We start from the raw sequence: 13,823 nt of genomic DNA on the forward strand, positions 1-13,823 counted from the left end.
TTGATTACGCAGCCACACATCATGTGATTCTGCTCGATTGTGTAATACTGACGTATCTTCATGGCTCCTCTTGTTTTGCAGTGCGCCTGGAGCGATGCCAATGCCAGGATAGCACCAAAGAGCAGGTGGGTGTGAGGCTGGGACACTGTACCCTTGGAAGTAATGAGGTTATAAAAAGCTTCAGCAAATCAGCTTTCAGCACTACTGCTACTAGCTGTTACGGGCTTTACGGTGTATATCGAGTGGATAATAAGTTTATTGCGTTTTGATGTGTACATTTGCTTTGGCACATACTTTGAAGCAATGTATATTTTTTTCAGGTTTATCGGCTTTCGTCAAGTGACACTGAACCCAGATCAGGCTCAAACTTACCCCAGCGGAGGTGTTGGTCCCCGTCGGGTGACACTGAACCCAGATCAGGCACAAACCTACCCCAGTGGTGGTGTTGGTCCCCGTCAGGTGACACTGAACCCAGATCAGGCACAAACCTACCCCAGTGGTGGTGTTGGTCCCCGTCAGGTGACACTGAACCCAGATCAGGCTCAAACCTACCCCAGCGGTGTTGGCCCGCGCATGGAAGTGGCACCACAGTTTGAAAATAGAGGTATTTAGTTTCTGTACACTTTGTTGACCATCTGAAAGCATCATGTTCACACGCATGTGTACATGTGCAGCACACGCACATATATATTTACTTGTTCCAGCTGCAGTAGGATGCGGTTCTTACTACATAGCCCCGGGCTCTTCCAAGACATTCCAGTCAAAGAACTACCCCAGTAGCTACCCTGGTGGCAAGAGGTGCACATGGAAATTCCGCGTAAGTTCTTTAAGTGAGATTTTAACATTGGTTTCCCCTGCAATGTCAATTAACCTTGATTTTAATTGTTTGTGATACACATAAATATTTGTCTCTAACAATCTGCATATTCATAGATATAAGAAATAAGGCAGCTTTGATTTATGAATCTTCTTGAATTAATCTAAATCATCATTTTCCCAGACTTCTGTTGATTCAAAGTTGAGCATCCAGTGTGACGATTTCAATCTGCAACAGTCGAGACAATGCAGAAAGGATTTCTTCCGGGTCACAGATTCCTCTGGTTTTAAACAAAAGTAAATACCACCACATGGATACAGCATTGTTTCTATTAACTGCATATTCTATAGGGAAGAGCTATTTTGCAGATCTTGACTTGACTTTATGGTTTGCGAAGTTCTAGCTTCGCCCGGGCCTTCTAAATATGGCCCGGCCTGTGTCAGCTTTTTACGGCTGTCTCATTGAGTTGTCTGACACTCGGTGCTTGCCGTGGCGGCGGGATTGCCAGCAGGCGCTCCTGCCGCCATGGTGTAAGCATTTCGCATAGCCTCTTTACCAGCACGGCGGCTGTTGTGGGCGGTCCCTGTCTCAGGAATTGTGTATGTTCACAATTTTCTAGGTAGTGGACTAGTGTGGCGTTCGGCTCGCCGCAGTGCTTGCAGCACCTTTCATCGCGTTCGATTGTTGGGATAATCTGCCATGCACAGTGGTAACCTAGGCGCATTCTGTGAAGAATGACTTCGGTACCTCTGTTGCTTACTTCAGAGAGTGCCAGTGGTTCATAGCCTGTGGCGTGTGAGTACCAGCTGGCCGAGGGGTAGGTTCTCGTTTCCTCTCTGTGGAGCTGCCGTAGGAAGGTACGACCGACCAAGGCACACTTCTCCATAAGTAATTTTCGGCTCGGTTTTATCGTCATGGGATTTGGGGGCATACCCCTGCCAGCGACGGCTAGTCTGTCAGCAAGCTCGTTCCCTCTGATGCCGATGTGGCTTGGGACCCAGTTGATGATAATTCTTCTACCCTGAGCAAGAATTCTCTGTGCCATTGTGAGAATCGTGGTCAGTAGGTAGATGTTGTCTGTGGGTGAGCTGTGCTGAAGATGGCTGCCCTGGAGTCTGTGTGTATGACCACGTGTCCTTCCCTTAGGGACGCGTGGCCTAGGGCTCCCATGATTGCAACTGCCTCTGCCTGTGGCGAGGAGGTGTTGTCTGTTACCCTCAAGGATCGCATGGCATCCCTTGCTGCAAAGCCGGCGCCTGCAGTGTGGCTCAAGGGATCGACCGATCCATCCGTGTAGAATGTTCTACTACCCGGAGGAGTGATGGCTGCAATGACCCTGTGGGCTTCTGCCTTTAGGCTAGGCATGGGGTATAGGCTCTTTTTCATTGACAGGCTCATTATGTTGAACTCTATCAGGCTCAGTGCCCACGGCGGGGCTTCGGCAAAGTCGGGGTGGGGGGAGTCCATGCCCTTAGCAAGAAGCTGTTCTTTGAGCTGATGGCGTATCAACACCCTGGCTGTATGAGACAGCCAGGAGTTGTTTGCAACGAGCTCGTTGTCTTGTTCGAGGCATCTGACTAATTTTTGTCATAGGCTTGTGTTCCTGGGAGCCTGGATGAACTTTGACAGGAATTGTGTTGCCATTAAATCGATTTGTGAGTCCAGGGGAGAAGGTTTGCCTCCATCAGGAGGTTGAGGACCTTCGTCCACCTCGGGGCACCCAGAATGATCCTGGCAGCTTCATTTTGGACTGTTTCTAATTTGTCTGTGTGCTTTTTCTTTGCAGCAATTAGAGCGACTGAGGCATAGTCCACAATGGGCCGGACAGCATGTACATAGAATGATCTTAGTACTTTGTGTCTGGCCCCTATGCGTCTCCCAGTCATTGCTCTCATGATGAACAGTCTTGCTTTGGTTCGGTCAACCAGGTACTGGACCTCCTTATGGAAGGAGAGGGTCCGGTCTATCCTTACCCCAAGGTATAGGTAGTCCTGGACCCATTCTAATTCCACTCCCTGGATTTTCAGTCTTGTGCCTCAAACTCTCTGGCTGCGTGGTCCAGTGGAGGTGATAGCGAGATCGTCTGCATACGAGATGATTTTGCACCCCACTGGGAGGTTTATGTTGAGGATGCAGGACATTAAAGTGTTGAATAGGGCTGGACTGAGAACCCCACCCTGTGGCGTTCCATTTTCGAGTGGCATGTGCTGCGATAGGTGACCCAGGAATTTGACATTGGCAGTCCTGTTCCTGAAGTAGTCACCTATCCAAGCCAAGAGCTTTCCTCTGATTCCCTTCTGGATCAGGCTTTCCTGAATGGCAAGTGGACTTGCCAGTTCAAAAGCCTTCTCCAGGTCAAGGAATACCACCACAGCTGGGCCCTTGCTGATTGTGCTTAAGAGCATGGCTATGCTGTGTGCTGTGCCCATGCCCCTTGTGAACCCGTGGAGGTGTTCGTGCGCGGGTCCCGTTTTCCATTGAAGCCGGTTTAGTACCATCCTCTCAGCCGTCTTGGCCAGGCAGCTGAGCAGAGAGATGGGGCGGTACTTCCCCGGCTCCTTTGGTTTAGGGACGGGAAGTATGGTAGCCCTCTTCCAACTCTGGGGCAGAGTGGAAGTTTCCCAGGATTTGTTGATGAGTTGCAAGAGTGCACGCTCACCTGCTAGTCCTAGGTGGGAGATAATGGGGTACGAGATCCCATCAGAGCCCGGGGCTGTGTTGGAACTGGTTTTTATAGGCTTTCCTTAGTTCCCTCAGAGTTATCAGGTTCGGCTTCCCTTTCTTTGATCTGAGCGTGTCTGTCTGGCTGTAGACGCTCTTGTCTTGCCCTCAGCTCGGCTGGCAGACTGTTGCTGCTCGTTCTCGCAGAGAACTCGTGCGCCAGTCTGTTAGCCTCTGCTTGGGGGGTCGTGATGGGTGCACCTCGGGGCTGAGCGGCTGGTAGCTCGCTTGACCCGTTGCCACAGCTCTAAAAGGGTGGTTTGGTGGTCGAAGGACTCACTTCATTCCAGCCACTTTTCCTGCCTGACTCTGTTGGCAGTTTCCTTGCCATCCGTGACAGCCTCCCTTAGAAGGGATAAGTTGTCAGGGTTTTTTTGCCTTCGGAATAGTTTTCGGCACATGTTCACCCTGTGGTTGACCTCCCTGATCTTGTCATTGAAGTATCAGGCGTCTTTGTGACTTCTGGACCCAGGCCGAGTTTTGGGTATGGTCTGTGAGGCTGCTTCATTAATGGCGTTTAGCAGGTTAGCTTCGAGCACTTCCACATTTTCGCTTTGTGGGGGATCGTTGCATCTCAGACAGAGGGCCAAGGCGTTTTGAAACGCCTGCCAGTTGGCCTTGTCTGTTTTCCATCTTGGATTCGGTCTTAGGATTTCGGCTGGGCCAGCATCCATGAGGGTAGTTATAGTGCCGTAATGGTCACTTGTGACGGTCTCATCAACACACCAGCTAATCCTCTCCAACAGAGTCGCAGTGGCCAGGGTGAGGTCTAGGACCCCTCCTCTGACATGCGTTGGCTCTTGGGTGTTGAGGAGAGCGATCTCAGGGAATGTCTCTAGCACGTCGGCTATGTGATAGCCGGCCGCATCCGGTGCCCGGCAGGGAGCCAGGATGGGGTGGTGTGCATTGAAGTCTCCCCTTATGATCACTCGGTCATGTGCAGCAGAAACACAGACCTGGCTGATGTCTAAGCTTCTACAGCGTTGCCGGCTGTACACGTTGTACAGTTTGAGAGGCCCCCCGGCCAGATGAACCTCGACGGTAAGGGATTCAACATCGTCTCCACAGTGCGATGCATCGGCTATTGCGGAGCAGGGGATTGTTGCTCTCACAAGGGTGATCAAGCCTCTCTTGCCAGGTGTTCGTGGCAGTGTGAAGGCATGGTACCCTGAGAAGCGAACAGTGTCCACTGTTAATGTCTCCTGGAGCATGACAATGTCAATGTTCCTTGATCGCACTACTGCTTGGAGAAAAGTGTTCTTTGCAGAGAAGCTATTGATGTTCCACTGTAAGATGCTTAGATGGTGTGTCATGATGTTACTCAGTGATAGTTACATCAGAGACATCGTCGGAGTCTGACAACTCCATTGCGAGGTCCTCGCTGGTTGAGGGCTCCTCGTCTGTTGTCAGGCTATCCTTGGGTCCACTGGGAGGTGAAGAACCTTAGGTAGCTCTGACTTTGGTTGGTTTGGCTTTTCTCTCAGGCTTTTTCTTGGCTGGCCTTGCTGGCCTTGCCTGGGAGAGGTCAGCGTTATCTGGCTCTGGCTGCACAGATTCAGCCTGTTTTGGCTCTGCCTGTGAAGGCTTGGCCTGGTGTGGAGTGGGGAGGGGAGTCTCGTCCTGGGGTGAGGGTGAGGCTGGTTTTGCTCTAGCCAGCTTTCTTCCCTTCAGGGCTGCGACAGTCTGGGTCATTGCCGTCATGGCGACCGAAACTGCCTTCGAAGGTTGTAGGTGCCCCAGTTACCCAGATCAAGGGTAGTGGTTGGGGCACCTTTCATGGTCACCAGGACTTGCCTGGTTGGGGTCTTCCCCTTCGACATTCGGGAAGCCTGCACGACCTGTGGGTGTGAAGCGATCAGCTCCACATCGTACAAGACTGAGAAGCCAAGTAGCACCATCTTGGTTCTCTTTTCCTCGGGACTTAGTGGGGAAAGACTCACTTTCCTCCCATCGGCTAGCTTCTTCGTTTTCCGGAGGAAATTAAAGGTAGCTTGATCTTTGGGCATTATGATCATGCCCTGATCTCGGGCGACCCGGATCGACAACCGGATTTTCCGTTGCAACTCCAATGCCCTGACCAATTGGTAGGCATTGTCGAAGCCTTAAGGTTTAGCTGGCACTTTGAACTGGGCCAAGCGTTTAGGGGGTCCCGACTCTTCATCAGAGTCGGTCTCCGGCTTCGGACGCTTCGGCCCGCCCTTTCGGCTTTCGGGCTTGTTTGTGGAGGCAGCAGCTGATGCGGCTGGTTCAGCCTGCTCTCCCCTCTCAATCGGGGAGGCCGTCTGAGAACTCAGGGGCCTCCCTGGCTTAGCTGTTGGCCTGGAGAGGCCAGCTCGCGAGTCAAGTTGTTTGACTATTCGGTGGACAGACCCATTGGCTTCGGTCTTGTCCACCTTAGCAGCAGGGGTGACAGTGTCATCCTGTGCATGGGGCTTTCTTTTGCCACCGGAAGGCACATATGCCTTCATGGTGACTGCCGTGGTCTGGGCCTTGCGCGGTTCGTCAACATTTTTATCATTCTGTGGGGGGTGTTTTATAATTTTTTCCATAAATTGGTAAGTGCTTCATCCTCTCACGCCCCCACCCACCACGGTGTCCAACAAGGGGAAGCTGAGTGTCAGAACCAGTGTCTAACAGCAACAGGAGTGATAAGAGGATATACGCAGCCAATAGCCATTGTGACGGCGCTCACGGACCATTGTGAGTGCCAATGGCGGCATGACTGCTTGACCCTAGCCTCCCGGGGGAGACCAGCCGATTGACCGTGACCGGGCCGGGATCAGGCCGCCTGTCTTGCTGGAATAGAGGACCAAAGAGGCGTGTTGCTAGCCGCAGGGCGTACTCGTTCACGGCATCGCTCAACCTCCAGGACTCCCGTCTCCACAGCGCACAAGGCTGCCACGTACGGCAAACGCGTGGGTAGGTGTAAACCCCTGGGGAGAGACCAGAGAGGATGCCCTTCCACCTACGAGACATCATTGTTTGGAGCCTTTTTGCTCAACCCTCTGAGGCAGCCACCCAAAGGTTGCTTCACCGCAGTGAGGGAAGAGGAGCCTTGCACTTTTACCAGGCAGTTCCTCTCATCCCTCTGAAGCAACCACCCAAAGGTTGTTTCACCTCAGTGAGGAAGGAAAGGACCTGTGTCTTTTCAAAGTAGTTCCCCCTTCCCTCTTAAACAGCCACCCAAAGGCTGTTTCACCTCAGTGAGGGAAGGGAGGTTTTGCGTTCTTGCCAGGCAGTTCCTTACATTCCTCTGAAGGAACCACCCAAAGGTTGTTTCACCTCAGTGAGGAAGGAAAGGACCTGTGTCTTTTCAAAGTAATTCCCCCTTCCCTCTGAAACAGCCACCCAAAGGCTGTTTCACCTCAGTGAGGGAATGGAGGTTTTGCGTTCTTGTCAGGCACTTCCTTTCGTTCCCCTGAGGCAACCACCCAAAGGTTGTTTCACCTCAGTGAGGAAGGAAAGGACCTGTGTCTTTTCAAAGTGTTTCCCCCTTCCCTCTGAAGCAGCCATCCAAAGGCTGTTTCACCTCAGTGAGGGAAGGGGGGTTTTGTCCTTTTGACAGCTGGTTCCTTTCATCCCTCTGAAGCAACCATCCAAAGGTTGTTTCACCTCAGTGAGAGGGGGGGCGGCACTCGGAAACCATTCCGGACGTCTAGACGGGAGCGGTCGCCTGTGTGAAGGGCAGGGCCACAAACCGACCGAGAAACGGGGCGGCACGGGGAATGGTTACCCCGGCGGCCCCCGGACGTCTGCGTGGCGCGAGCCCGCGACCTCTTTTTTTTTTTTTCTTTTTTTTTCAGATCGACCACTATTTCACTGTACATTTTTCAGATACTGCGGTGCCAAGGGTTCTCTGAGCGTTTCTGATAAATCTACGAGAGTTACTGTTTTGTTCAAAACAAACAGGAGGAAATCTAGTACAGGATTTTCCTGCTCTGTCAGAGCTTCAGGTAAAATTAATATTTCCAGTAATTGAGGAACATAGACGTCTTGAAATATGGATTCATGTGCACATCTCCCAAATCCGCTTAATGACTTCCTATGCAATATCCTGTACAGTGCCAGACTCCCAAACAACAACTGAAGACCCTCAGCCAACTTCGGAATGCAGTATGTATTCCTCCTTTCTGTGTTTAGGACAGAGATTGTTATAACTTCCTTTGTGGAAATGTTAATAGTAAACCTAGTGGTTGCTCTGATAACAATGGGAAATATCCCTAGTGAAAACAATGTTCATATATACATGCCAGAGCTAAGAATTCATGAGTTTCACAACCCACAGTATAACATAGAAACGTCTGACCCGTTGCTAAGGAAGTTTGAGGGACAGACAATTTTTGAAGTGTCCAGTAACCCGTTTTCAAGCTGACTTATCTTCTGTGAAATTGGTTTTGTGTGTTTCTTTCTATAAAGACAATCACTTGTACATCCACAGCTGGATGTGGACAAGTGAACCGTGCCAACCGCATTGTTGGTGGAGTAGAGACAGAGGTGAACGAATATCCCTGGATGGTTTCTCTTGTCAACGGCAATGGATACTATCACTTCTGTGGCGGTTCTATCATCTCCAGCCAGTGGGTCGTCACTGCAGCTCACTGTGCAGCTATGTAAGTAGCCATTAATTAACAAATGAACAATCTTCTTAACTGTCACAAAAGTATTTTTTAAAATATCCTATTATTTTGCAGCATGAGCACCTCAGATTATGTTTTGGTGGGAGACCACAATCTCTAGTCATCAAGCGATGCCAATTCTCAGTGGATGCAGATTGCTGAAGTAAGTGAAATGTCCTTACTTCATCATAGAATAAAAACAGTGAAACCTATATATATATATATACACAAAAGTAAACAAATACCAAACAAGTGAAATAAATAATTATACGCATCCTTTTGAACAGATTGTGAGTCACCCGTCCTATGATTCAAGTACATTGGACAATGACATTGCCCTCATCAGACTCACCACAGAAATACAGTTCCCATCTGACAACAAAATCGCCCCTGTGTGCCTTCCAACAGCTGGTGAAATGTATGATAATGTGGATGCCACAATCACAGGATGGGGAGCTCAACAGGAGGGTGGGTTCTGATATTCGCGGTGAATTCTTTATTTTCGTTTTGTCATCATAGAAAAACAAAAACCAACAAACAAGAATCCACCTGCACTGACTCATACAATACATTTAACAGGAGGATCCACATCCGGCACCTTGTTCGAAGTAACAGTGCCGACCATGACAAACACAGAATGCAATAACAAGCATGGAGGAAGCATTACTGATAACATGGTCTGCGCAGGCATTCCTGAGGGAGGCAAGGACTCCTGTCAGGTATGTTTATTCTCCCTTTCTTTAAGATATAGATACTAATTGTTTTGTCTGCATGCATGGCATTCCTTTCAATATATTTCACAAAATATATCTGAATGTTACAGGGAGACTCTGGTGGACCAATGGTGGTGGAAGAAAACGGCAAATGGAAGCTGGTGGGAGTTGTGTCGTGGGGTTATGGCTGTGCTCGACCTGATAGACCTGGATTCTATGCCAGAGTTACACGTGAGTAAATTTCTGTTAGCTATTGAATCCATGCAGCTCATAAAAAACTCCCATGAAATATGTATCTAGGTATATCAAGGGTCATACATGTGAAAGATACACAACTGAAGCTTTTCAGGAAGGAAAACGACCACTCAAGTTTTCCCTGTAATGAATTCTGTAGCATGTCGGCTGGGTATGTCACATTTTGCGATGCCATCAATGTTGTTTCTGCTATTTCATGAGTGACAATTCTGTGGTACCATAGAAGCAGAAAGTCAGAGTTAACCATAAAAAAACAGTGTATAGGGATAAACTGTGCCTTCAAAGTTAAACAAACTCTGCTCTTGGTCAAGGGTCAATTAAGCAAAGATGGAAGATCTTTGATGTATGTCTAAGGTTGCAGTCATAAACACATGCATCCTAATTCATGGATGAAAGCCTTACAGACAATTTAATTTGTTTTTCTATAATTAGTCTGTACACCATGAAAAGGAAGTGAGCATTTGTGTTCTTGCTTGGAATAGTTAACATATTTTTCGTCCTTCCTTGCATGTATGATCAAATAATTATCAATGTTTTTTCATCAGAATATTTGCAATGGATTTCTGACTCTACAACCGGTGTCTGTGTCAATGGAAACACACCTGCTCCTACTAATGCCCCGACGCCTGCTCCTACTCCTGCACCCACGCCTGCCCCTATATCTGCTCCCAATTCTGACTGCCGTACGTAAAAATAAGAAAATCTGTATTAAATATAGCAATAAAAAAATAAATTATATCTACACGAAGGCATTCCTTACAAATGCAAACGACATATCAGTCTTCAGCGTTGATGAACTAGTAGAAAACCCAATAGACACTAAGGAAGTTTGATGGACAGACAAATTTTGAAGTGTCCAGTAACCCATTTTCAAGCTGTCTTATCTTCTGTGAAATTGGTTTTGTGTGTTTCTTTCTAAGACAATTACTTGTGCATCCACAGCTGGATGTGGACAAGTGAACCGTGCCAACCGCATTGTTGGTGGAGTAGAGACGGAGGTGAACGAATATCCCTGGATGGTTTCTCTTGTCAACGGCAATGGATACTATCACTTCTGTGGCGGTTCTATCATCTCCAGCCAGTGGGTCGTCACTGCAGCTCACTGTGCAGCTGTGTAAGTAGCTCTTAATGATAATAATAACAATGATAATAAAACTCTTACAGTCACATGCATGTTTCATTTAATATTATTTTTGCAGAATGAGCACCTCGGATTATGTTTTGGTGGGAGACCACAATCTGTACTCATCAAGTGAAGCCAATTCTCAGTGGATGCAGATTGCTGAAGTAAGTGAAATGTCCTCACTTCATCATACAACAAAAACATTGAATTGACTCGTAAATATTTTTTTTAGACATACAAAAATAAACAAACATGTGATATAAACTATTATAACATGCATCCTTTCCAATAGATTGTGAGTCATCCGTCCTATGATTCAAGTACATTGGACAATGACATTGCCCTCATCAGACTCACCACAGAAATACAGTTCCAATCTGACAACAAAATCGCCCCTGTGTGCCTTCCAACAGCTGGTGAAAGTACAATGATGTGAATGCCACAATCTCAGGATGGGGAGCTCAACAGGAGGGTGGGTACTGATATTCGCGATATATATAGTTTATTATGTTATATATATATATATATATATATATATATATATATATATGTGTGTGTAAATCTGCCTGCATTGACTCATACAATACATTTAACAGGAGGATCCACATCCGGCACCTTGTTCGAAGTAACAGTGCCGACCATGACAAACACAGAATGCAATAACAAGCATGGAGGAAGCATTACTGATAACATGATCTGCGCAGGCATTCCTGAGGGAGGCAAGGACTCCTGTCAGGTATGTTTATTCTCCCTTTCTTTAAGATATAGATACTAATTGTTTTGTCTGCATACATGGCATTCCTTTCAATATATTTCACACAATATATCTGAATGTTACAGGGAGACTCTGGTGGACCAATGGTGGTGGAAGAAAACGGCAAATGGAAGCTGGTGGGAGTTGTGTCGTGGGGTTATGGCTGTGCTCGACCTGATAGACCTGGAGTCTATGCCAGAGTTACACGTGAGTAAATTGTTGTTAGCTATTGAATTCATGCAGCTCATAAAAAAACTCCCATGAAATATGTATCTAGGTATATCAAGGGTCATACATGTGAAAGATACACAACTGAAGCTTTTCAGGAAGGAAAACGACCACTCAAGTTTTCCCTGTAATGAATTCTGTAGCATGTCGGCTGGCTATGACACATTTTGCGATGCCATCAATGTTGTTTCTGCTATTTCATGAGTGACAATTCTGTGGTACCACAGAAGCAAAAAGTCAGAGTTAGTCATAAAAAAAACAGTGTATAGGGATAAACTGTGCCTTCAAAGTTAAACAAACTGTTCTTGGTCAAGGGTCAATTAAGCAAAGATGGAAGATCTTTGATGTATGTCTAAGGTTGCAGTCATAAACACATGCATCTTAATTTATGGATGAAAGCCTTACAGACAATTTTTTTTTTCTATAATTAGTCTGTACACCATAAAAAAAGGTGAGCATTTGTGTTCTTGCTTGGAATAGTTAACATATTTTTCGTCCTTCCTTGCATGTATGATCAAATAATTATCAATTGTTTTTCATCAGAATATTTGCAATGGATTTCTGACTCTACAACCGGTGTGTGTGTCGATGGAAACACACCTGCTCCTACTAATGCCCCGACGCCTGCTCCTACTCCTGCACCCACGCCTGCCCCTACATCTGCTCCCAATTCTGACTGCCGTACGTAAAAATAAGAAAATATGTATTAAACATAGCAATAAAAAAATAAATTATATCTACACGAAGGCATTCCTTACAAATGCAAACGACATATCAGTCTTCAGCGTTGATGAACTAGTAGAAAACCCAATAGACACTAAGGAAGTTTGATGGACAGACAAATTTTGAAGTGTCCAGTAACCCATTTTCAAGCTGTCTTATCTTCTGTGAAATTGGTTTTGTGTGTTTCTAAGACAATCACTTGTGCATCCACAGCTGGATGTGGACAAGTGAACCGTGCCAACCGCATTGTTGGTGGAGTAGAGACGGAGGTGAACGAATATCCCTGGATGGTTTCTCTTGTCAACGGCAATGGATACTATCACTTCTGTGGCGGTTCTATCATCTCCAGCCAGTGGGTCGTCACTGCAGCTCACTGTGCAGCTGTGTAAGTAGCTCTTAATGATAATAATAATAATAACAATGATAAAACTCTTACAGTCACATTCATGTTTCATTTAATATTATTTTTGCAGAATGAGCACCTCGGATTATGTGTTGGTGGGAGACCACAATCTGTACTCGTCAAGTGAAGCCAATTCTCAGTGGATACAGATTGCTGAAGTAAGTGGAATGTCCTCACTTTATCATAGAACAATGTAAAAAAAGTGAAACGATTTGTATATATTTTTAGACCTTTATTTTCGAGAATAACAACTAAGATTAACATTGTAATTGTTCCAACAGATTGTGAGTCATCCGTCCTATGATTCAAATACATTGGACAACGACATTGCCCTCATCAGACTCACCACAGAAATACAGTTTCCATCTGACAACAAAATCGCCCCTGTGTGCCTTCCAACAGCTGGTGAAATGTATGATAATGTGGATGCCACAATCACAGGATGGGGAGCTCAACAGGAGGGTTAGTATTGAATTCTGTTACAACTTTATTTTCATTATGTGAAAGTAGAACAAAAATAAGGATTCGTTTGCATATATATATATTCACTGCATTTAACAGGAGGATCCGCATCGGGCACCTTGTTCGAGGTAACAGTACCCACCATGACTAACATTGAATGCAATAGCAAGTATGGTGGAAGTATCACTGACAACATGATTTGCGCAGGCATTTCTGAGGGAGGCAAGGACTCCTGCCAGGTATGTTTAGTCTTCATCCCTGCTTTTTAAAGATACAATTTGAACTTGACTATTTTGAGACATGTCCTTCCTTTCGATATATTCTACACAATCTATTTGAATGTTACAGGGAGACTCTGGTGGACCAATGGTGGCGGAAGAAAACGGCAAGTGGAAGCTGGTGGGAGTTGTGTCGTGGAGTTATGGCTGTGCTCGACCTGATAGGCCTGGTGTCTATGCCAGAGTTACACGCGAGTAAATTGGAGTTAGCTAATTAATCAATTCATGCAGTTTAATAACACAACTCTGTCATGTGATATGGATGTAGGTATACCAAAGGTCCTACATGTGAAAGATACATAACTCAAGTTTCACAGGAAGGAAAACTACTACTGAAGTTTTAACCGTAAGCTATACTAGCACATTACCTGTTTATGAGTGACATTTTCCGATGCCACCGATGTCATGAATGATAGTTCTCTAGCACCACAGGAACAGAAATTCATTCATATTTACTTTTGGAAGTGACAAGCAGTTTTCAATAAGGCGCTAAAAACCCAAATCCTACATAAATGACGAGGCCCTTTGCTTCTGATACTTTGTCTCTAATGGTTAATCTTTCGTGGCAAGTTGGGCATTTTATGGGAAATGCTAACAAACGGTTCTGTTTCCTTCTCTTCAGAATACCTTGACTGGATTTCGACCTCGACTGGAGGTGTATGTCCGACAGCTGGTTAATCCGTCCATTTAAAAGGTTAATAGAACCCTAAGCTGGGGCCAGGAACACTCT

General features: G+C 46.3%; 2 protein-coding genes and 1 pseudogene across 2 annotated transcripts in view; all 3 read left to right on the forward strand.

Annotated features, from left to right (window-relative positions):
* The window catches only part of LOC125039026 (discoidin, CUB and LCCL domain-containing protein 2-like), a 7,607-nt gene extending 90 nt beyond the window's left edge, over positions 1 to 7,517 (forward strand). The window contains exons 2-7 of the mRNA XM_047632746.1: positions 82 to 125; positions 321 to 339; positions 460 to 604; positions 705 to 817; positions 1,001 to 1,113; positions 7,373 to 7,517. Of these exons, the coding sequence (XP_047488702.1) occupies positions 82 to 125; positions 321 to 339; positions 460 to 604; positions 705 to 817; positions 1,001 to 1,113; positions 7,373 to 7,517 (579 nt within the window). The remainder of the gene's footprint in view (positions 1 to 81; positions 126 to 320; positions 340 to 459; positions 605 to 704; positions 818 to 1,000; positions 1,114 to 7,372) is intronic.
* Positions 7,518 to 7,572: 55 nt separating this feature from the next.
* Positions 7,573 to 9,106, forward strand: LOC125039027 (annotated as a pseudogene).
* A 142-nt stretch (positions 9,107 to 9,248) lies between these two features.
* LOC125039028 (transmembrane protease serine 9-like) lies at positions 9,249 to 13,292 on the forward strand. Its single transcript, XM_047632747.1, has 13 exons — positions 9,249 to 9,273; positions 9,668 to 9,805; positions 10,065 to 10,236; positions 10,322 to 10,409; positions 10,538 to 10,667; positions 10,842 to 10,981; positions 11,086 to 11,206; positions 11,771 to 11,908; positions 12,164 to 12,335; positions 12,424 to 12,511; positions 12,635 to 12,815; positions 12,915 to 13,054; positions 13,164 to 13,292. Exons 1-13 carry the CDS (start codon positions 9,249 to 9,251, stop codon positions 13,290 to 13,292), a joined length of 1,662 nt encoding a protein of 553 aa, XP_047488703.1.
* The last annotated feature ends 531 nt before the right edge of the window (positions 13,293 to 13,823 follow it).

The sequence above is a fragment of the Penaeus chinensis genome, chromosome 26 (assembly GCF_019202785.1).
Source record: "Penaeus chinensis breed Huanghai No. 1 chromosome 26, ASM1920278v2, whole genome shotgun sequence".
NCBI classification, from domain to species: Eukaryota; Metazoa; Arthropoda; class Malacostraca; order Decapoda; family Penaeidae; genus Penaeus; species Penaeus chinensis.